This window comes from Siphateles boraxobius, unplaced genomic scaffold (assembly GCF_051911475.1).
Source record: "Siphateles boraxobius isolate OS27281-9 unplaced genomic scaffold, OSU_SipBor_1 24, whole genome shotgun sequence".
In the NCBI taxonomy this organism is placed as follows: Eukaryota; Metazoa; Chordata; class Actinopteri; order Cypriniformes; family Leuciscidae; genus Siphateles; species Siphateles boraxobius.
The window spans coordinates 10,341,782-10,365,012 of NW_027508855.1; the positions used below are offsets into that span (position 1 = coordinate 10,341,782).

General features: G+C 36.7%; 1 protein-coding gene and 1 long non-coding RNA gene across 6 annotated transcripts in view; one reads left to right on the top strand and one right to left on the bottom strand.

The window, feature by feature from the left end:
• The window catches only part of coro1ca (coronin, actin binding protein, 1Ca), a 59,132-nt gene extending 40,551 nt beyond the window's left edge, over nucleotides 1-18,581 (bottom strand). The window contains exons 1-2 of one of the 5 annotated variants that reach the window (XM_077241392.1): nucleotides 18,512-18,581; nucleotides 12,790-15,365 (exon numbers count right to left, since the gene is read on the bottom strand). In XM_077241392.1, the coding sequence (XP_077097507.1) occupies nucleotides 12,790-15,364 (2,575 nt within the window). In that variant the 5' untranslated portion in view covers nucleotide 15,365; nucleotides 18,512-18,581. Of the gene's footprint in view, nucleotides 1-9,385; nucleotides 9,472-10,927; nucleotides 11,257-11,347; nucleotides 11,456-12,078; nucleotides 12,364-12,789; nucleotides 15,366-18,511 lie in introns of those variants that run through there. The other 4 variants (XM_077241393.1, XM_077241394.1, XM_077241395.1 and 1 more) reach the window with 4 other exon arrangements.
• On the top strand, nucleotides 12,320-22,886 carry LOC143749041 (uncharacterized). The gene is made up of 2 exons (XR_013206874.1): nucleotides 12,320-12,465; nucleotides 21,083-22,886. It is a non-coding gene; the product is annotated as an uncharacterized LOC143749041 (long non-coding RNA).
• The last annotated feature ends 345 nt before the right edge of the window (nucleotides 22,887-23,231 follow it).

The window sequence follows — 23,231 nt, forward strand, 5'->3', positions numbered from 1 at the left end:
AACGTGGCATGTGGCCGTGAATCCAGATGAAACGCACTGACCTTGTGCCTAAATCTGCTCACCAATATCCTGTAGCTGGTATTTAGTCTCTACAACAAAATGTCAGAAGACAACTCTTCAGTGAATGCAATACACAGATACTCTGCCTCATTTGCATCTGCTTAGTGAGAAGTTAGCATGGGGTCACAACTGTGTCTCTCTTGGCAGTCATGCTGCAGGCCAGGTGGAGCAAGAGAAAAAAACGAGTAGTAGCGTGAGGGAAAAAGAGAGAGGGGCATTGCACTTTGCGTAGATTTGAATCAGCAGGTTCATGTAGTCGAACTGCGGTTGGCTGTCTGAAGGCAGTCTTGCTGTTGTCAAAGTAGAGCAAGGACTTACTGCCAAGTAACACATGGTGAAATCCAGCCTGTATTTACAAACACTCATGAATCGCCTAGCAACACCAGCAAAATACCACACCAGGAAAGAATGGAAAAAAAAAGGTAGAACCAAGTAGAGAAGTAAATTTGGCCTTTTAAGTACAAAACGTACCCGGTTGACTCTGAGACTCTCAAAGCAGAACTCTCTGATGTGTAACTGAATCACATTGAGATAATTTTCAGCCAAAAAAGGCTAGAATACAAGGGTCTATTTTAGCAGGCAGGCCAACTAATATTACTCCAAGCCATAGAATAAGTCAAATAACCTGCCATATGATTCCTTTGAATAATTTTTGAGGGTTTTAGTTTACTTTAACCAAGAACACACACACACACACACACACTACAAAACTGAAGCTCACCACCATTAGACGTAGGCTATTAAAGGGATAGTTCAACTCCATGTTGTTTTAAAGACTTTAGTTTATTTCATCTGAGGAAAATATATTTTGAGAAAATTGGGGTTTTTGGTCTATACAATAGAAGTCAATGGTCCCCCAAACTGTATTTTTTACCAAAATTCTTGAACATTTCTTCTTTTGTGTTCCACAGAAGAAAGTCATGCAGGTTTGGAGCCACCAGAGATAAATCAGCCCGAAATTTTGCACCTTCATACAATATATATTAAATGTGCAGCTTGCACACTATACTTAAGCCTATACTAACATGTTGTTTGTTGACATGGTAGGAAATTTAGGATTGTAACTACAGTGAATGGTTGTGACTTATCAAAGTGCAACATGACAGACAACAAGAAACTGAGTATTTTAATGCACACAGGGCTTTAGTCTTTTAGTGTACGCTTGGCATCAGACATAATATTAAATCCAAATCTCCAAGATGTGATCAGTTTCACAAAAGAAAGGCTAACAAACAATGACTTCACTCAACGGCCGATGTTCCGACTAGCACAAAACACGACATGCTGCATCACTCCAGCACACAATAGCTTTCTTGACACTTCCATGAGTCATAAAAAAAAATCCACATAGACCATCCAAGACGGTTACATAATGACATAAAAAACATCCATTTATACAAATAAAAGTCCCCTGTATAATTTCACCACATAATCTGGCCATAATCACCAGCTGAAAGGCTCAACATTGTAGTCATCACATATGTTGAAGAATCTTATTCAGCAAGACACTGACTGGAATGAAAATGTCCCCTAAAAAGGAAACAATGGGAGTCTCAGAGTGCGGGAGAATGGGAAAGTATAATTGTGTGAATTCATTGCCAAGCAACACAATATCAATTTACAGCAGGATGATAGAGCTCCATTCTGAATTGAATCTCAAAATATAATGCGTGAGAAATGTTCCAGAGGACAAAGCGGGGGATAAAAGAATTAGTACGAAAAAAGATCCGTGATTATCTGACCTTTAGTCTGCTGAACATGGATTTGTTGGGAAAACAAATAGCAAATGTTTCAAACATAGAGTTAGAGTAAAAAGTGACCGTTTCTGCAAAGTTCAAACTTTTTTTTGTTTAGCTGAATGCACGATTTTTCCAGAAATATTGTAAAAATAAATAAATAAATAAAAAGAAAGAAAAGTATTTTACATTTTGAACATTTCATAATGATGCTCTAATCGCAAGGCACAAAAAATAAGATTGAAACCCTGACAGAAAACTCTGCAAAGTGTCAAGCACAGTTCAAGTAGTGTCATAACGGTCTCTTAGGTTCATAACCGTCTCTTAACTGCAAAATGAGTGTCATTTATGAATTCAATTTGGTTCGATGTCAAAGAATCAGCCTTGTTAAACCTCTCCAGCCTCCCCTGCAGAAACCACACTGCATTTGCTAAGGGAACTGACATTGATGCAGCCTGTGAAAACACACTTACACAATTCAGCACAATTCCAACAAACAAACTCAGAAGCAGCTGTGATTTCTATGAACGAAACTAGAAAAATTCTAAGTTTACCTCAGTGTGTGCTTTTGACAGCAAAATAAGAAAAAATTACCTTTACGAAAGAGTTACAGGACTTTCTAATAAACACTGTTCTTAAACATTTCACAAATTAAATGAAAAACATTGACAGATCATACTCTTAATTTCTACAATATTCTATTCTTATAGGCTATTATAGATATGAAGAGTATACTATTAATCAACATTATAACATGAAAAATGTTAACTAAGTTGCCTTGCCCTTTATGGTGAAAAATTTTTATATGGTTGTTTTTTTGGAAGTAAAAACTATGAATCGCCATATAATTTATGGTGGACAAACAGTAATGGGACATTGCAAGAAGTCCTTCTCTTCTCATTTTTGTTATCTGTATAATGTACATAGGATGTTTTGTGTAGGGCTGCAACAACTAATCGATAAAATCGATTATAATCGATTATGAAAATCGTTGTCAACGAATGTCATTATCGATTAGTTGGTCTGCTTACGTCACGGGGGGCGTTTACTGGTACGCACACACACGCAAGGTCTCTCTCCCTCAGGCGCTCTGCCGAGCGCGCGCGCTACACGGTTTGGAGCAGTCTCTTCTGTCTCGCACGCGCGCTCTTGCTTGCGCGCTCTAGATTTCGGGAGTTTGAACTAATTCGCGGGCATCAGGGAGCCGCAATCAATATGCGGGAGACTCCCGGGACTTCCGGGATCTTGGGATGTCTGTATTTTGTCTCGAGCATCAGGTTGCGCAATCAGTTCGCTCGCAACGTAAGTGATGGATTAAAATAGCGCTACCGCTGAAATAGGTTAAATTAAAACGGTCTTTACAAAGCGAAGCACTAAATATAAAGGCAGTTAATAACAGCAGCAGTAAAATATTGTTTTTTAGTCACTGTACTCAGTGGTTTTCAGCGAATGCTTGTGCACTAATGCATAATTTCTCCTGTCCTTTACTCAAGCCTGTTAGCTTGCTGGGTAACGTTACCTCCATTCCGTTCTCTTTTTATAGCATTTGTCTACTAAGTTTTAATTGTTTTTCAAACGCGATCTACTGCGGCTCTACATTCACACAATTGTTTTCAGTCTTTCTATATTTATTTAATCAATTTATCCTTATATTATTCTTTTATATATTATATATAATATATATTATATTCTTTATCCTTATATTCCTTATATATAATTAATTTTAAATAAAAATTAAATGAATTATATATTTTAGATGTTTTTAGTTTGTTTTTAGTTCAGATATTCACATCTGAACAACATGTCTGTGTAAATTTGTTTTAACAAAAATTGTGTTAAAACATAATATGTTGGATATCATTTTTTTAACAATAATCATGTTTGTCAACTTGCCATCAGCAATTATCATTAAAAACAATGCAAATATTGATATTAGTAAAACTCAATGTGTGGCTTTTGCACTTTTTAAAGTACACTTTTACACATAAATACCCTGATTTACGGTTTTATTTAGTTATAATAAAAAAAAAAATCTAATTTAATTTCTATCCGATTAATCGATTAATCGAAAAAATAATCGTCCGATTAATCGATTATCAAAATAATCGTTAGTTGCAGCCCTAGTTTTGTGTTACATTTAGTTCAGGTAAAAATCTGATTTCTGGTAGTGCAAGTAGATTGCTTTGCTATATTAACATTATAGCACTATGAAATAAGTTTTAAAATAAACAGGCACCAATATGCTATCCCGTAATACTGAAAACATTGTTGGGGTATAATTTACAGAAAATGTCTAGTAACCAGAGCTGCAATTTTTTACTATATATAACAGAAGTTTTCTTTTTTACAGAGTACAACAAACCTATAACCAAAAGTAATAAACAAATGGATAACACATTCTGCTCCATTTGTAGTGCAATGGATATGAGACACATGATTTGAGGTCTAATTTAGTGTGTGAAGAGTTGTGCTATCACTTTAAGTGATAAAGCGATCAGATTCAACAAAACCAATTACTCATTATTTCCTGGCAGGTTAATAAGGATTGAAAGCCAACTTACTGCCAAATCAATCCAGACCATAAACTGATCTTTGTGTCCATGTACATTCCAAGTGCATCCAGCAATGTTTTCTTCAACAGTGTGCAACTGCATCCTTGTGTGGGTCACCATTAGCACGGGAATGCAAAAAAAAAAAATCTATCAGAAGTAGCCAAGCAACCCTGGCAAAGACATTGAGAATTTATTGCAAAGTGAACACAAAATGCAGATAACATCTAATAAACATACTGTCATGGAGTAAAAAAAAAAAGAAGTGCAAAACAACTTCACTTTGCCATGCTTGTGTTCTGGGTTATACGGTTTAAGGCTGGGAATTTTACCCTGGGCACTAAAGCATAAAACTCCAGTTAATGTTCAGAAAAATCCTGGACAGTTTTCCAAGGAATGTTGAACAATGAGAACAATAAGGCAGGGAGGCATGCTCTCACACTCCTCACCCATTAAAATCTGCACAAATAATACTACAAAGAATCGAGGATGGAATTTACACGGTCACACCAGCCATGTTAGTAGGCTGCCTACATGAACAAAAATGGTTACAGATGGCCAGAAGTGTTGTCATCCAAAACAAGCTGTGATAAAAACAAGTTTGTTGGTCTAGGATTCTAAGCCACAAAATAGGGTCAGAGACAAAATAATTATAGTTTATATTATTTAATTTAATTTAATTATTTAATAAATGATTACTTTGTCAAAATCCTGAACTGCATGGATACCAACTAAGTACTGTGAGCAAGACACTTAATGATGCACAGATCCCTGACCACAAACTCAATCCAGCTACCGTCTCCCTGTGAACAGATGCTGAGATGCTTAAAAATGAAAACGAATCGCTTTTATGCTGCTATTATATCACCTAAAGATGATCTTGATCACACTTTCATTTAACCATCAAGAGGAAAAGCCAACATCTCTCTTTTTTTATTGAGGCCAACTTTCACTTCACAATGAGTTCTGGGCAATGAATCAGAGTGATACCGCCTCCACAACCATCTGAGGCGATTCCTTCACTTCCTGAACTCGGCAGTGGACAAAGGAAGCCTTGTAACGCAGCACTGTGGCATCACTGGTCTACCGGATTCATGGTGAAACCAAGAGGGTGAAGGCTGGGGAAGCCTTATCCAAAAGCTGATGAGAGAATACACGTGCTCTTCCTTTTTCATAGAAACGTATGAAATAGGGATGTTAATTGACATAAATCCCCATAATCGATTGTTTTAATTAACGATCAAATGCTTAGAAGCGTAACTTTACAGTGCATATAGCCATCACTTAAGTGCTTTTAAATTTGTTGACATAGAAGTGCTCAATTTGCGTAGTGTGAATTTGTGAAAAAAGAATTGCTTTAAATGAAAATGTGAGCTGTAAAATCCTCACAGATAGACTTATGCAGTCTTCCAAGGATCCAGAGACAGACATCAGCTGTGCTTGATGACGTGGCAGCCGAGATATGCAGCCTTAGTAGGACGCAGCCTTCCATTTGAGAAGCACCCAATATGTGTTGATCAGTGACATTACATGCTGCTCGGCTAAAGCTATAGGACTTCCGGGATCCGATCACGTTGCAATCATGACGCAGTGTTTTCCAACGTCATTTGAAAGTTCAACCAATGGAAACTGGATCTCAGGTGTGGTGGGTGGGTATAGTGGGTGGGTAGGAACAATATGAGACCAATCGAACACTGTTTGACACCTGGAGCACACTTGGATCGGTTTAAAATTACATTTTAAAATATTATAGCTATTATATATAGTTACATTTGTAATAATATTATACAATATTACTGTCTTAACTGTATATTAAGATCATATAAAAGCATCCTTAGAGAGTTCTTTCAAAAAGATAAAAAATAAAATAATTATATACATATATATATATATATATATATTCATATTCCAGAGCACAAACTTTTATACAGTTTGTGTGAGGAAATATAAATTATAATAAATATAGTTTTATCAATCATATACATCTTTTATATAAAAAGTGGAAAATTGACGCACAAATAATTTTACCTATAGTAGACCCATCCCTACTGTTTTTTTTTTTTTATTGCTATAAAATCAGACTCATTGCTGGACTCTCTGACAGAACACTGCGGCAGAAAAAAGGCAAAAGACCGAGCGTGTGACAGCTCCAAATGAAGGTTTGTAAGAAAGAGAGTGCAAGATAAGGAGAATGTTTTTGCATGTAGTCAGACAGAGCCATTTTACACCATACATGGCTCTGTTTAAAAAATTTATTTAAATACTCTCAACACAAGCACACCCTTCACTCCTGTCAGCCACAGCCCTGTACATCTAGAATTAATTTGAGACTTCTGGGTTCATTATTATGGCACCCAGATGTATACGACTACAAGGATAAGAGAAAATTGTTAAGGACATTCAGTGTTGCCATATCCTGTTTGTCTCTGGCATGAAGACTAAACCCAGAGGGAAGGTTAACAATATCAAAAGTCAACATAAGTATTAGGTTGCACCAACCCAATCTGCCCTGATGTCATCACAGGAGAGGTTGACATGATGTTTCTAATCCAGATCAATACGCTCTCTAACTAGAAAGGCATTTGAATACATTGAGATTTATTTGCAGGCCTGAACTTCACTGAACTTTCCAGATATGGAAAGCCCATCATTCATAAAATTTGACACATCCTTTGGCCTTGTGAGACTATAACATACAGTATTCTGGCTATTTTGATCATGCTTTCAAAACTCATTGCAATATTATTATTTTGCCTGTCATTGTGAATACTCCGCTATATCAAGCAACCCTATCAAGGTCTATATACACTACACTACCATTAAAAATGTTGGGGTTTAAGCTTTTTTTGGTGAAAATTTTTGAATTGTATTATTTTATTACAAGTATATTTCAAATAGATGCTGTTCTTTTGAAAGTTAAGAATCCTGCAAAAAAAAAAAAATGTTTTTCACAACAACAAAAAACAGTAACAAATGTTTTGAGCAGCAAATCAGCAACTGTTAAAAATATAGCTGACAGAAATAAATGATACTTAAAATATATTATAATAAAAAAGTTATATCACTTCATTTTAATAATATTTGACCATTTTACTGTATTTCCGATCTCAATATATGCAACCTTGGTGAGCCAAAGAGACTTCTTTCAAAAACTTTTTTAAAACATCTTACAAACGCCAAACTTTAGATTGGCAGACAGTGTATCTGTGTTATTTAGAGCACTTTCGTGCTCTGATTTGTGATGAATTTCGCAGTCTCACTCCTTAGGCCATTAAGTCAATTACACAAATTATGAACTTATTCACCTTGTGGAAGTTTAGCTTGTTTCACTAAAACTCAGAAGAATTGACAGTCGACTTGTCTGAGGTTTATTAGCTTGTACTGAACTGAACGATCTTACGTTGACAGATAATTCTGCTTCCTTCCTCGTCAGACAGGGTGTGGTTCATCGCATGATGCAACTGGTGACAGCAAGTTTCTGTTCCCTTAGGCAAGAGTTAATTTAGCAGTCCTGGAGTCTTGGTATGCTTTGGGTAGCCGTGCCTGGCTGTAGTATAAATCCCACACCTTTCTGACAACTCATTTAAATCAGTTTTTTTCCATATTGCATTCGCCAATCATTTTCAGATGTGCAAATAGAAGGCAAAGCATCAGCCATGCAAAGTCGTCAGTAAGAATGAATAGGGAAGAAGATTTCAAGTTTTTTAAAAAGACACAGAAGCACAATTCAAATGTAATAAAAGTGGAGATTATATTATAATGAGAATATAAAATTTGACTTTTTGGGCCACTTTTATGATACTTTCATGTTGTTTTGTGTCTTTTTAGAGGCTTGAAAATATCAGTGAACATTGATTGCAATTGTATGAAAACATTCGTCAAAAATGTGTGCTATTCAGTGGTAGAAAAAGTCTACGGGTTTTGTCAACATGAGAGCAAGTAAATGATGAATCAGCCTGATGAGTGACGGGCCACTCTGAATGATCCTGCCATTTGCCATTGGGAATACAGAAGGGGGTGACACCTCCTAAATCCTCTTCCTGCTCCAGGGCAAACAGAATGGAATTTCAGCTAAGATACTACTGCCTTTCACGAGCTCAAGCTATGAGAATCTCTACCATTGTGATCATCTACATTGTTTAAACAACAGCCAACTATCTGGCTAGTAATCAGGTCATTAGATAAAGCGTTAGGTGCGTCGACTTGAAGCGGTGCTGAGCAGACAGTTCCATGCCTTCGAATTTTACTGAAGCGCATGAAAATTTAAATATGAAAATTTAAATTTGAAATATGAATGTTCTACGTGACCGAGTGTCGATTAACTGTTAGCATCCCTAATAAGTACATCAAATCAAATTCATAAATATAACACAACATTATTAAAACTACATACTGAGTGACGGCAACAATCTTTGTCATAGAATACATTTGTTTGTTCACACTCAGTTGACAATTTGAAAGTTCTTGTTTCTTTTAATTTATTTACAAGATCTGAGGTGAATTATCCATTGTCACTTTCAATAATACAGCTATATAGGTCATGCAAAGCCATAAGTAAAGCACATAAACATTACCTGAGATAGTTTACGAGTTGGTGTTATGAGCTTAAATGCATAAATAATAAGCTTCTACACATGAAACTCACAACTCGGACGACCAACACCAGCTTAAAGTTTATAACGAATAAATTACCATGAAAGGTAGCATTCAGAATAGAGCTAGATCTGTTGTTTAACCATTGAAGACCCATAGTCGCATAATCAACAACAAAAAAAAGGTGCGTCTTGGTGAAATGATCACTCTTGAACGTGCTTTCACGGCTTGTAAAAGGTGACATTTGACTATGCAGCTAATTGCCATGCAGGAAACAATGAATAGAAATGAATTTTTAAAAAGTTGAGATGTCAAAACCTCCATAGCAACTCTTCTAACCCGTTAATTGCCGTAAAAAAAATATATCAATGTGACAGGGCAAATCTTCCTCATCAGAAGTTAAAATAAAGCATGTCTTGAAAAAGGGTTGCATTTAACCCTGCATACCTGCTGATGATGAGATATCCATCGCAAAGCTCAACTCTGACGCATGCAGCCTAAAGGACGTGCACCAAAAATAAAAACCGTATCTGCATGTGAAATATAACCTGAAACTGTCTGTATTTAGAGGAAACAAGACTTCCTTAAAACTCTCAACAGATTCCCTCTGCCTATATATGTCCAGTTGTTTTTCTCTATCTCTCTTACACACACACACTGCCGAAGCTGCATCCTCTCCAGCCTTGCGGCAACTTCCTGCATCTCCAGACTAATTTAACCCAGCATCCTGACCCATTTCCCAAGGAGCACAAGGAAACAGGCACAGAGTAGCCGATGCAATGACGTCCATACGCATAAACAGCCTGATGCATTCTGACAACCAGCCCAAACATTGCCATGTCAAGATTTCAGCGTGGCCTCAAGCTATCATGCACCAGCAATGGCTAAACAAGAACAAAGACTGGTCTATAACTGATCTAAAGGGCTATAACTTTAACTAAACCATAATTTACCTTTATTCATGTACAATGTACTTTTATCCTCCTCATTCTATAAAAAATTAATTTTAATATTTGAATCCATGAAATGGAATTGTAAACCCAGTCAAAACAACCAGTATATAAATACTGCAAACAGACAGCATCAATCCAAATACATCTGGTATTTCTTAGATTTCTGAAACAAACTTTTTTATGCCTTAAAATATGTCACAGTATTTGAGGTTTCATTATTTTTATATTCTTTCCTGCTGCCCTGGCAAGTTAGTGAGTCAAACTGAAACAAGCCAGACAATATTACAGCATGGTCGACACATGGGTAACCACAGAAAATCAAGCACGCTACATAATATTCACTAAAACACTAACTGGGTGTAGCAGCCCAAACACTTGTTCTCCGCCTCTGAGATGACTGAAGGTTAATTTGAGAAGTAAAAATTACAGTAAAATTATTACAGGGACGGAGAGTAACCTGAGGTTGAGTCATGCTGAATGGAACAATATTAACCAAACAACCAAAGGCTATTGTATTTCAAACTGAAATTAAAGAAACATTTTGGCATTTCAACATTCTTGCAATCATAGAAAAAAGAAAGTGGAAGGCTATAAAATACTTTAACCTGAAACCACATTGCATGAAAGGCACACTCAGCAAATTTCTGCTCACTTTTATCTTGTTTTTATTCAGATTTTAAAAAATGCCCCACTTCTATTCTCAATCTCAGCTCCGTTTTACATTAAACGCATTATTATTATAGACTCTGTCACAAGACCAATCGTGTGATGTCAACATGGCAGCACCCATAAAGGGGGGACCTACTCCATGTAGAATAAAACTCCTTTTTAGAAGGCTGATATTGACTTGAGTGAGTCTTCATACCATGTGTATCATCATACCAATGACATTTCTTAATAATTTTGTTCATTTCTTTGTGTAAAACTTTAAAAAGTTAATTACTGAGTGCACCTTTAAGAAACCCTCCACACAGACATCACATTGTATTAAGGGTTAGTTCACCCAAAAATGAAAATTCTGTCATCATCTACTCACCCTCTTGTCGTTCCGAGCCCGTAAGACTTTCACTCATCTTTGGAAAACAAATGAAGATCTTTTTGTTGAAATCTGAGAGCTTTCTTTCCCTCCATTGACAGTTACACAACTACCATTTTGAAGCTTCAAAAAGTTCATAAAGAGGTCGTAAAACTAATCCATATGAATTGAGCGGTTTAGTCCAAATTTTCTGAAGAGACTTGATCGCTTTATATGATGAATAAATCTAATTTAGGCTTTTATCTTATTTTTGGGTGAACTATCCCTTTAAGTTTCAAAAATAGTTTATAATGCATCCGCCCTCTCAGATATGACAAGATAATCCAAACCTACAGGAAGATAAACCAACTGATTTAAACAAGTATTGGTCACTGATATAAGTTACCTTATATTTCTCTACTTTTCCTTCTGCATACTCACTGATTTATTAAAATAATTTGATGACTGCATATCTGCTGGAGATCACTTGTCCCTAGGCTTGACACTTCTGTGATACTGACATAAACCTTCATTGTTGTTCTGAGCAGTGAACACAGGACAAACCAGACTAGACTGACAGTTCCAACAACTTAATCAAGATAGGCGTTGCCAACAAAAAATCAATCTAACGTTTTATCACATTGGCTTGTGTGGCAAATTAAAGTGGCTAAACTTTTTTAGTGATCACTTGCTCTCTGTTCCTCTAATGTGATCAGCAAATAAATATTCGAACATTTCACACTAGTGATTTCAAATCAAATACTATAACATTATAAACTAACAAATTTAAAACAGAAAAGTTAAGTTTCTAACATTTTATATTATTATTACAATTATTGTTAATTCAAATATTGTAAACTTATAAAAGAGAGAGACAGATGCAGCAACCTTTGGTTCCCACAAACAAAGAGGCAAATGGGTTACTTAATCCATCCATACAAATCAAAGCATTACATATCCACCCTGAAAGCATGTCAGTTCAGTTCAGATATGAAACATGAATTTGTTAAAGCAATCCCCCGTTTTGAGCATTGCAGATCAGCCCATCTGGCCTGATCCACGCTGCCATGATCCCTTCGCATAGACAGATTCTTAAACTTACGCACACCAATACAATCTTTGCCTCATGTTATAAAAATTACGTGACAGATTGAGTTTGCGCCTATTCTTACCTTCTCAGCTGTCGTAGAAAAAAATATTTCCAAGCCCGACTTTAATTTTGCTTTCTACAGCAGCACTCCCTGATCGCGTGAATGTTCCCAATGCCTCTGCCTCACTCAACTTGTCCGAGACTCGCCGGAAGCCACGCCTTGTTTCGTTTTCTCCGCCCCACAAAGAACACGATTAGATAAATGGGAAATGAGTGGCATCAAAGATCACCAATCACAAAACATACAAATCTTAGCCCTGCCCACACAGAGCGTAAACAGGTATGAACTTGAGTGTGTGGAGTCAGTGGACGATAGTGTCGACGTGACTGCGCTTACTAGTCGAACCAGTTCAGCGTTGAGGACGTCATGCATTTAGTGAAGTCAGTGAAAACTAAGTTACATCGATTGGTAAGTTGATAGTATCATTGTGATAACACAATGAGCTCTAAACACAATGAATTTTGGATATTTATTTATTTGGCTTTTCCTCCAACTGTGATACAACCTATATGTTGAGGCTGATTTTCCTGTAATGAAATTGCCACAAGATGGCACCATTATGCTGGAAATAACAATTTCACAATTTCCTCGATAGATAGATAGATACATACATACATTGGCCTACATACTGCAAGCATATCATCCCAGGGGGTTTCTGCTCCATCTCTCTATCTGCCAAGCATGGGGTCATTGCATTACATAAACAACTCCCTTTTTCAGAAATGTTCCTACCTTTTCTTACTGAAGGTTTTCTCTCTAGTGCTTTGTCAGGTGATTTCTTTGGTGGATCAAATGCAGCTTTCATCTTTGATACTTTCACAGACTGTGTTGGATCTAAGGTCAGATCAACCAGGGCATCAGCTGGCTTGGTCCACTCCTTCATCTTCTTCTGCAACTCAATAGTTTCCTTTATCATATCTGAAACATGTCTTTTCTGTGCACCCTGCGGTGGTTCCATGATGGTGGTCAGGTCGCTTTCTATTGCGTGCTTGAGGTCAAGCTGGCTTAAATGTTTCTCCCTTAACACATGAAAATGAGCATGTGTCGACAGCTTGGTCTGCTTTTTATCTTGTTTCTCGTTAGCTTGCATACTTATTAGGTTGCACATGGAGGAGGAATGTTGCACATCTTGTGCAGCAGATGTGTTTGCTGCACTGTCTGCTAATGCAGATCCTGCAATGCAACCATCCTGGACCTGGTCGGAAATATCTGTCTGGCTTACAATGGAATAGGTTGATGCATTTGTTAAAATATTCAAAAAACAATGCTCTTGTTGAGAAAAACCAGACAGAGTGACTTCTGTTTTCTTGTCCATGCCCAGCCTGTCATCTATGGGATTTGAAGCTGTCTCAGGACCAGCAATGAGCTCAGAGATGAAAGTATTTGCAGATGTTTCCTTACGCACATCCGTTTTTGAGCTGATGGTATTCTGATTAGACTTGCTGACCTTGTCTCTCTCGGATGTTGTCATGTCGCCCAAGTTAGTGTTAGCATCTCTCTCTAATCTCTGCTGTTTGGTAGCATCTTCTACATCAATCACTGCACTTAAAGAAGAGGTATTTTCTGGATCCATCCTATGTTTAGTATCCTTCACTGTCTCTGGAACGGTTTGTATCACTGTATGTGGACTCATTTCTGCCAGCAACCACTCTAGACTTATCTCTGTGTGTACTTTGGCCTTTGCTGAAAGAGGGGAATCCTCTTTTTCATCTTTTTGCATAACTTGAACATCAGATTTAGATGGGGGGTGTGAATCCGTAATGGCTTCAGAGAATGTAATACATTTCTCATCTTCATAGCTTTGTAGCCAGGGTTTGTTTTCACTCAGCATACTTACACTGGCAATATTAGATGTCACAAAACAACCCTCTTCCGTTTCTGTTCCACGCAGAGAAAGATCTTTTATCTCGGTTTTCATTGCATGGGAACGATAGAGACCCTTTGAAGCAGATTCCAGATTTTCTCTTTCTTCAGTCTCTCTAATGCCATCTTTATTTTTATGACCTCCAGCGGGTGATCTCTCAAGTGAAGGTTCCTTTATCCTAGGGCTCTCCAAGTCTGACACATTAAATTGACTTTCTTTCTGAAGCTCATCCTGTGTGAATTCGCCTGCAGATATTTGTCGATGGCTCTCAGCGCGACCCTGAGGTGACTTGGATGCCACTTCTAAGGGGCTGAGGTCCTCTGGGCTCTGCGTTCGTTTCAGGCTCACAGCTTTGTTTTGTAAATCCGCACCTGCCAGCGATGAACTAGTAAATCTGGTCTTCATGACATCATCTGTTGGCTGACACCAAGTAACGTTTTCTCTGGCTCTGCAGACATCCTTCATTGACCGCCCCTGGGTTTCAACGTTCTTCGGGGAACAATGTTCAGCTTTTGGGGTTTCTGTTACAACCTTATCTGGATTCTCTGGCGACCTCTCCCGTATTCCTTCTTTGACTTGCTGAATTGCCTCAGTAATGTCCTTTGATGTCTCCATTTGTGAGTTCATCACAAGGTTTGATGTGCTGGGCTTGTTAAACGGCCTCTTGTTATGTGATTCTGTCTTGCTGGTCTTCAACTCCACATTTTCGGTAATGACCAAAGCTTTGTCTTGAACGTTGGCGTCCCCACCACATGGTTTTGAAATGTCCTTCCATTCCAGAATCTCCCAAGTAGGCCCTGCATTTGTCACCACAGCATCAAAATCTAGTTTTCTGTCCCCTTCCTGGCACTTTAGCTTGTCGTCATCTCCACAAACAGATTCCATTTCGTCCTTTACATAGGAAGCACACTTCTTACTCCTGTTTTCTCCTTCGTGAGCACTTTCAACTTGGTCTTTACCAGGAAAGTCACATTCAAGGTTTTCCTGATGTTCTAGATATTCTTCCTGCATACTCTTCGAGTCTTTTCTCTCGTGATCAGGTTCACCAGCCGTCCATGTGCCTTGCAGGCAGCTGTCAGACTGTGTGATTCCATTCAGCTGCTGTGGAGCCAGAGGTTCAGTCCTGCCTTCCTCACTACTCTTTCTTCCTCCCACTTTCCCGCCATCCCCTCCCTCCACAACCCACGCATCCGTGGGAGCACACACCTTATCATGAGAATCCAAACTCTGCTCTGGTGTCGGTGATGGTGACTCCCTGCCTGGGCCTCCATCCAACCTTCCAGCGGCTGCTTTCTCCTCATCTGTCCCGACATCGTGAGTCTCAATGGTTGGATTTCCTTCCTCTGTTGCCCCCCCAGGGTCTGGGTTTGGTCCCTTTTCCTCTGGTCCTGCAGAGCTGTTGTCCTGCACTGACTCCCCCTCCTTGCCCTGGTTTTGTCCCATTCTGTGGAAAAAAAAGAGAGAGAGAGAGAGAGAGATGTTATTGGCAGTGTATTGTGGCGGACCACAAGATGTTGATGATGGCATGACTCTGGCATGCAGGTGATGCCAGTGTTTATCTGAAATTCTCCCACACTTTCACTCCCCTTTGTATAGTTTTACACTCACTGTCTCTTTCAACTTTCTGTCTCTACTAGTCATTTCGGATGACAATCACTGGCAAACATGACTTGTTCTGTCTGTCTGATTTTTTTTTTTTTTTGCTCTGTCTTCCTCGTCATCTTATTTCATGGCAATGAAAGACTCTCTGTCTCAGGAATTAACTGCTCATTAGTTCAAAGTGGTGGATGAAGTACACAAAACCTTTAAAATTTTCACTTGAGTAAAAGTACAAACTTTTTACTTTTGAATACTTTGGTAAGTTAATTTTTTGAACTACTTGATATACTATGGAAGCCCATTTCTGCTATGTGAGAAAAAAATGATTAAATCACTGAATCATAATTTTAAACATATGTAACGTAGGCCAGTAAGAGCTGTGCGTGTAAACCTCACTCCTCCGGCCTCATGAGGCGCGCTGGTGACTGCTGCTAGAGGCTGCAGTCTTTAGTGTCCTTGTAGCGCACCCACCTCCCATGTCGGAGACGCCAGTTCAAATGCCACTCGGAGCGGTTCGAGTAAGACCGGTTACACATACAAATTCATGATTATTAGTTACAAAATCTAAAAATGACATAATTGATGACATAAAAAGTTGAGGTGAATTATGAGGTTTCAGAACACTCTAGTTGAGGTGAATTATGAGGTGTCAGAAAACTCTAGCTTTGAGGATCTTGTTTTTTATTGCTTTGAGAGAAAAGGGTCATATTTTCTTTGCTCATTTTGAATTAGACCACACCAATTCGATTGCTCATTAACGAGACTTGCTCCAACCGGATCACTGAATCAGTGAATTGTTAATTGCTGCAATCGGATCTATAGTTGAATAGAATCATTCAGTGCAATTTGTGAATCGCATCAAAAAGAAGGGGCTCATAAGAATGATTCATTCACAAATTGGATATCATGTCTCTCTTGTTTTGTTTTTTTTTCACTTCAAAATAAAAATTTCCAAACATTAAAATGTATATTTTTTTTAAACAATGAAACACTTTGGCATAGTAACTGAGTAAAATGATCATTACTATTCACAAATGTTTAAAACTAACCAAATGAAACGGCTGAGTGTATTTTGCTGGAACCTTGACTTTGGTGGGAAAAGTGTTTCTTTCCTCAGTGTCTTGTGACTACAGCATATCTGAGCAGCCATTGACTGTTCATGCTTGTCTCGTTACATGAACTGTACTGTCAGCAGGAACACCAATTAGAGTCACAAGACTTTTCAGGAGCTCTCCTGTAAAACATTGTCAATCACTGTCCTCCTTGAAAGTACTGTACATTTTCACACCTAGACATTACATCAATTAATCAAACAATCAATCAACCAACCTATCCATCTATTCTGAAAGGATTTTGGGATAAATATGATGCTATGTCCAGTAAAATTTTTTAAAGCAGTACACTGTAAAAAGAGATTGAACGTTTTCAGAAAAATAGGCATTTGGCTTCTCACTGCTGACAGCAATGTTGAGGAAGATGAGTGTGTCAGGCAATTCAATCTCGAGACACACATTGGTTCATAAGCCTGCGCTCTGTCACACATCATTTAAAGGGCTTACAGGCTCATGAAAGCCACTGATGAAATCTTACTTTGGGTCACACTTCCTATCTATTTCCTGTCTGCACATATCCAAAAGAAATCTCGGATTCCTCTTCTCATCTGTCAATGCTCTCTCTGGCACAAAAGCAGCGTGAACATAATAGAGTTTTTTTTTATTTGTTCAGCAAGGAGACAATGAATTGATCAAAAGTGACAGTAAAGACATGAATATTTTAATATTTATTCAATTAATATATTCACATTCATATATTTTCTGTTCATCAATGAATCCTGAAACAAATGCATCACTCTACGCAGCACAACTGTTTAAAAAAATAACTGTATTAAACTATTTTAACATACAATCAGCTATTTTACATTGTAATAATATTTTACAGCTATTGCTGTTTTTACTGTGTTTTGATCAAATAAATGCAGCCTTGGTGAGCATAAGAGACTTCTCTCAAAAACATTAAAAAAAAATCTTACAAACCCTAAACTTTTGAACAGTAGTGTATGTTTTAGGGCTGAAGTTCAGTGAAGGTTTTATTTTAAAAAAATTGATCTTGGATTTCATATCAGACAGTTAATTCTATCAAATAATATGACTAACTTATGCATCCTGTATTTTAATATTCACAAAGACACACACGGCACACAAATGCAACTATGCTTTGAGAATTATCTACTTAAACTTTAAGTCCAGCTAGAATTTTTTCTAAATTTGTAAATGTAGAAAACATGTACAAAATAAAGGAGTCACTACAGTGACAATGTGTTTCATGCTAGTTCTTGAGAGCCCTCAACAAACACATTTACAGTAACTCGCACGCAGAACTGGAGGCGTCCTTGTCATATGACATAGTTCAGCAAAGTTGACTACACAGTGATGTTTTCAATTCTGTCCTGGGACAGACTAGAATAGACAATTGATTTGCTCACAAAGCCATTGCATTGTCTCATTACTCAATATTAAAAATTCTTTATAACTTCCTCTAAGTTTTATCTTTGTAAGACCTTTGGTTTATAAATCAGAGAGTTATTGTTTAATGGGATGGTAGCATTAATCATTTATCAAACTTTTACCAGTCCATTTTCCTCATTTACTTCTCTGTAAAACGCTTGCGGACACCGACAGGATTCCCTGTACAAGGCCATCTTATCTTAAACCTCCACAACTGCTCCATTGTGCTGCATCCGTCACCCTGACACTTAAGGCAAGTCACTTGATTTCCTTGTGGCTCCCTGCCTCTCCCATGCATGCAGAATTGAAAAAGACTGAACAACTGTATGAAACATCTCTTCACTGCCTCAGAAAGTTTTATTGTTTCAAATCAATCAACAAGTGTTTAAATCAAAATTTAAACAACTTGTCCAGCTCAATGGACGGCACACCACGGAATCAACTTCTATGGTAACAATTTGTCTCAAGTAAAGAAGTGGATACTCACCGATACTCCCGTGACTGCACCGTAACTCCAGGACAAGACCACTCTTTGTTGGATGGATGGATGTTCTGGCTGAGTTCTGCTGGCAAATGGGCTTTTATTACTCTCATGATGTCACAGATACATTTGCCTAATGCAGTTTGTTAGTCCTGTCCCAGTGTAGAAGCAAAACAACTTTCAGATTCAGTAAGATATTCAAAGAACAGTTCACCCAAAAACTACATTTGTATGATCTCCTTTCTACTGTGCAACACAAAAGGAGATGTTTAGCAGAATGTTCACACTGCTATTTTCCATACCATGAAAATGGATGGAGACCAGGGAGGTGAAAAATGAGGAAAAGCACCATGAAATATGACACATTCCGACACATTATTAAAGACAAGTGAACAGTCAGTAATAAAATAACAAATACACAAATTACAAGCATAGATAAATACAACATAACAAAGTTACAAAAAGGGCTAACAGTAGGCTAGTTATCATACAGAAATGTAAGATATAAAATAACACTTAAGTGTTTACTGTATAAATTAAATATAGCTAGATTAATCTTTGTTAAAGATGTTTTGTTGTTTGATTAACATTAATGACAGCGACAGCAGCAGATTTAGGCTGCCGTCTATGGCAAGCCGGTTTAACTTTTATTCATTTCCAGGATATGAATTCTTGATATCAAAAATTCAATTTTAAATAGTTAAAATTATAGTTATTGATATCAGGAATTAGATTTATACTAACAACAATGGCAATTTTTGATATCAGAAATTACATTTCCACTAGTAACAATGCTAATTCTTGATATCAACAATTACATTTTTACTAGTTAAAATGCTCATTCTAGATATCAAGAATTGTATTTCAACTAGTAAAAACTATAATTCTTGATATCTGTTATTGTATTTTCACTAGTGAAATGTCACCATAGGCTGCCATTCAAAATCAATTGTTGATATCAATAATTGATTTCTTACTAGTTGCGATTCCACTTTTACATATCAGAAATACAATTCTTACTAGTAAAAACCTTTATTTTTGATATCAAGAATTCAATTGTCACTAGTTGAAATGTCTATTCTTGATATCAACAATTGAATTGCTACTAGTAACAATGTTCATTTTTGATATCAATAATTCCATTTTCACTAGTGACTGTTAATTTCTGATATCATGAATGTGATTGTTACTAGTAAGAAAGCCATTTTAGATATCTGAAATAATATTGATATCAGAAATACATTTTCAGATATCAAAAATGAAAGTTTTTACTAGTAGCAATTAAATTGTTGATATCAAGAATAGACACTTCAACTAGTGACAATTTAATTATTGATATCAGGAATTCACATTCTTACTAGTAACAATGTATTTATTGATATCAAAAATTATATTTCTACTAGTAAGAAATCAATTGTTGATATCAACAATTAATTTTGAATGGCAGCCTATGGTGACATTTCACTAGTGAAAATACAATAACAGATATCAAGAATTATAGTTTTTACTAGTTGAAATACAATTCTTGATATCTAGAATGAGCATTTTAACTAGTAAAAATGTAATTGTTGATATCAAGAATTAGCATTGTTACTAGTGGAAATGTAATTTCTGATATCAAAAATTGCCATTGTTGCTAGTATAAATCTAATTCCTGATATCAATAACTATAATTTTAACTATTTAAAATTGAATTTTTGATATCAAGAATTCATATCCTGGAAATGAATAAAAGTTAAACCGGCTTGCCATAGGCCTGGACCTGATCCATATTGATCATCATGCGATCTGTTACACCCCTAGTTTGAAATGACATGAGGGTGAGTAAATTATGACAGAATTTTAAATTTTAGGTAAACTGTGCTTTTAAAGAAATGTATAAGTTATGATTATTATTATTAACAACATATCTGCCCCTGTCCCAAGGCCTTCATTTTACTTTATTCAGCACAAAAACTTGATATCACCATAATCCTCTTTTATCCCACAGCAGGTTAACTGAGCTGTAATCTGTACGTTTTATATCCTCTTACAGTTAATGTGTCAGCCTCAGTTTTATGTCTTTAAGAATTGCTCCCTCTGTGTTTAATTTAGTTCTTTGTATTTACAGATTCAATTGTTCAGGGAGCTTTTTTAAGCTACACTCCTTTGATCAAAACCTACACACATTCCACCAAGGGTGCAATGATACAAAGTAATAGTGTGACTGTTTTGCAGCTCTGTGCTTTTCTCAAAATAGCAATAAGCGTAAAGACAGCTACACTAGACCTCTAGTGTAAACTGAGACACTGATCGTCATGGTAACAGAGATACAGGATGTGAGGAGAGCATGGATCAGTATGGTACCACTTTATCAGTGTTACAGCCGTGTACCAGTCTCCATGGCCAAAGTTTAGAAGTTTCCTGATATAATTCACAGAAGGGAGTAGAAACTGTGATCGTACAGAGAGATACTGACTAAAGTTTGCTCGAAAAAAGAAGCTGCAAATACAAGGGAACAAAGCCTTATAAATCTTCCTGTTATGCGACTGGTCACTATCGCAACGATCATAACAGGATGCTCTCGTTTTCTCTTAGATAATAAAGGAGAAATGACTTCAACACACACCAGACAATTGAGACTGAAGAGAGAAAACAGGCCACGCAGAAGTGGAATTGGAGGCTTCTGTGGAATAACTTGGTGACTACTCCTGCAAGACCATCAGGAGGACATATTTATTTCACAGACCCCAAAAATATTTGGGAATTTCAGCCACATGTATGATGTCACTACATTATATAACAATATCAAACTAAGTGGCAATTATAATAAGTAAATAAGTTAATACACTGAAGACTGGAGTAATGATGCTGAAAATTTTGCTTTGCCGACACAAAGTACATTTTAAAATAGAATTTTTTTAATTAATAAAATTTTTAATTTGCAATAATATTTTTACAATATTACTTTTTTTAAATAAACAAAAACGACTTATTTTAATTTGACAATATTACTATTTGTCTTTTACTGTATTTTGGGTCAAATAAATGCAGCCTTGGTGAGCACAAGCACACATTTGAATCAAAATAGGTTTTGTTACTGTAGGTTTTAAAAGATAAAACAAGACATACATTATTGTTGGATACTTTCTGTGTCCTTGGACATTTTTTAATGTTTAAAAAAGTGTCCAAATACTTATTAGGGACACTTACTTACCTTATCAATGACTAGAGCATCAATAAAAAATAAAATCTGGACCAATCAGACGCACACAAATTATTCATTATATTTAATGAATAATCCAGCAAACTCACTCTCCCAACAAATGTCTATGAAACTTCCCCCAAAACTAACATCCCAAATGAAGATAACACACTGGCAGAACCCGATGTCCTGTACAGGACACATAAAGACTGATAAAATGTTTTACGACCCCAAAAGGAATTTGCAGAGAGTTGTGACTCCCACTTAATTCTAGCTGAGAAGGAGAAATAAACCCTTTTAATCCTATATATTCTAACCTCTTGAGAAATGTATAAACATGTATCTAATTTTCCCATCTTATGATTTTCGTTTTATGTGGTTTGGCCTATGAATTCGTTCTCTCTTTTAAACACTTCTGGATTACTGGGTTAATGTTTCATACTTGCATACTATGGTTAACCAAAATCATATGTGTAGCATTTTCAGTCTCTATAAACTCCAATCTTCGTCCCCCATTTGTTAATTTACATTACATTTTGCTAACTTTGTGACGCAATAGTATTATAAGAATCTTGAAGATTTGAATTACATGTTCAAAGTCCTGCATGAACAAAAGGTCGTATAGAAATTCCCTCCAACTTCTAATTGGCTCACACACCTCCAGAGGGTGTGACATCTTCATGCTTTAAAAATCACTGATCACAAGATCACGTCTCTTAGTCTGTTAGTCCCTTTCTGTAATCCTGATGTGACGATGATGCTGAACTAGAAGTTTTCTAAGGACCCCCAAGCTTGTGCCAGGCTGCGGCCTTGTCTTTCCATTCACCAAAGATCCTCTGACTCCCACTGGTTCTCTCTCATCAAGACAACATCAGCAAAGATCAACAAGAGCCTCAACAAATTGCATCAGGACAGTTTAATTCAAATGGGCGAGACATACAAGTATCAAACTTAGTCTCATTATTTTATACATTAAGTATCCTTACCCCTTTTTAAGAAGGACGTGTTAGAACTAAACTGATGGTTTGCTCAATGCTGTTGATCTGCTGAATTTCAAACAATGCTATAACTTCTTGCTTTCCTGTATTCTGCTTCAGCTCTCTTTCCCTTGGTAAACTGTATGCATGTATGTATGTGTATGTTAGAGTAGTTTAAATGTTTAGTAGTTAATAAAGTCTTGTTCATGTCACATGTAAAGTTGTCTGTGTCCCAAGCTCATATACTGGAGTCCCTAATCATACATTTTGACTACAGGCTCTGAATAGTACTGAACAGTAAGAAAGACATTTCCCACGCCCCGGAAATGTACATTTCTTAGAATTAATAAACAATTAGTGTTCATGGCACAGGTTAATTGATTGTAATAGTATTTTACTACATTAAGTTTATTCTATTAACTGATCCAAATATTCATGATCAATTATAACAAGTTATTGATTATTAATATTTCTTAGAGCTAATTTGCTACATTTATCTCCATCCTTTGATCATAAATGATAATGATCATACATTTTCTGCTTCCTCACTGATAGGTCCACTAGC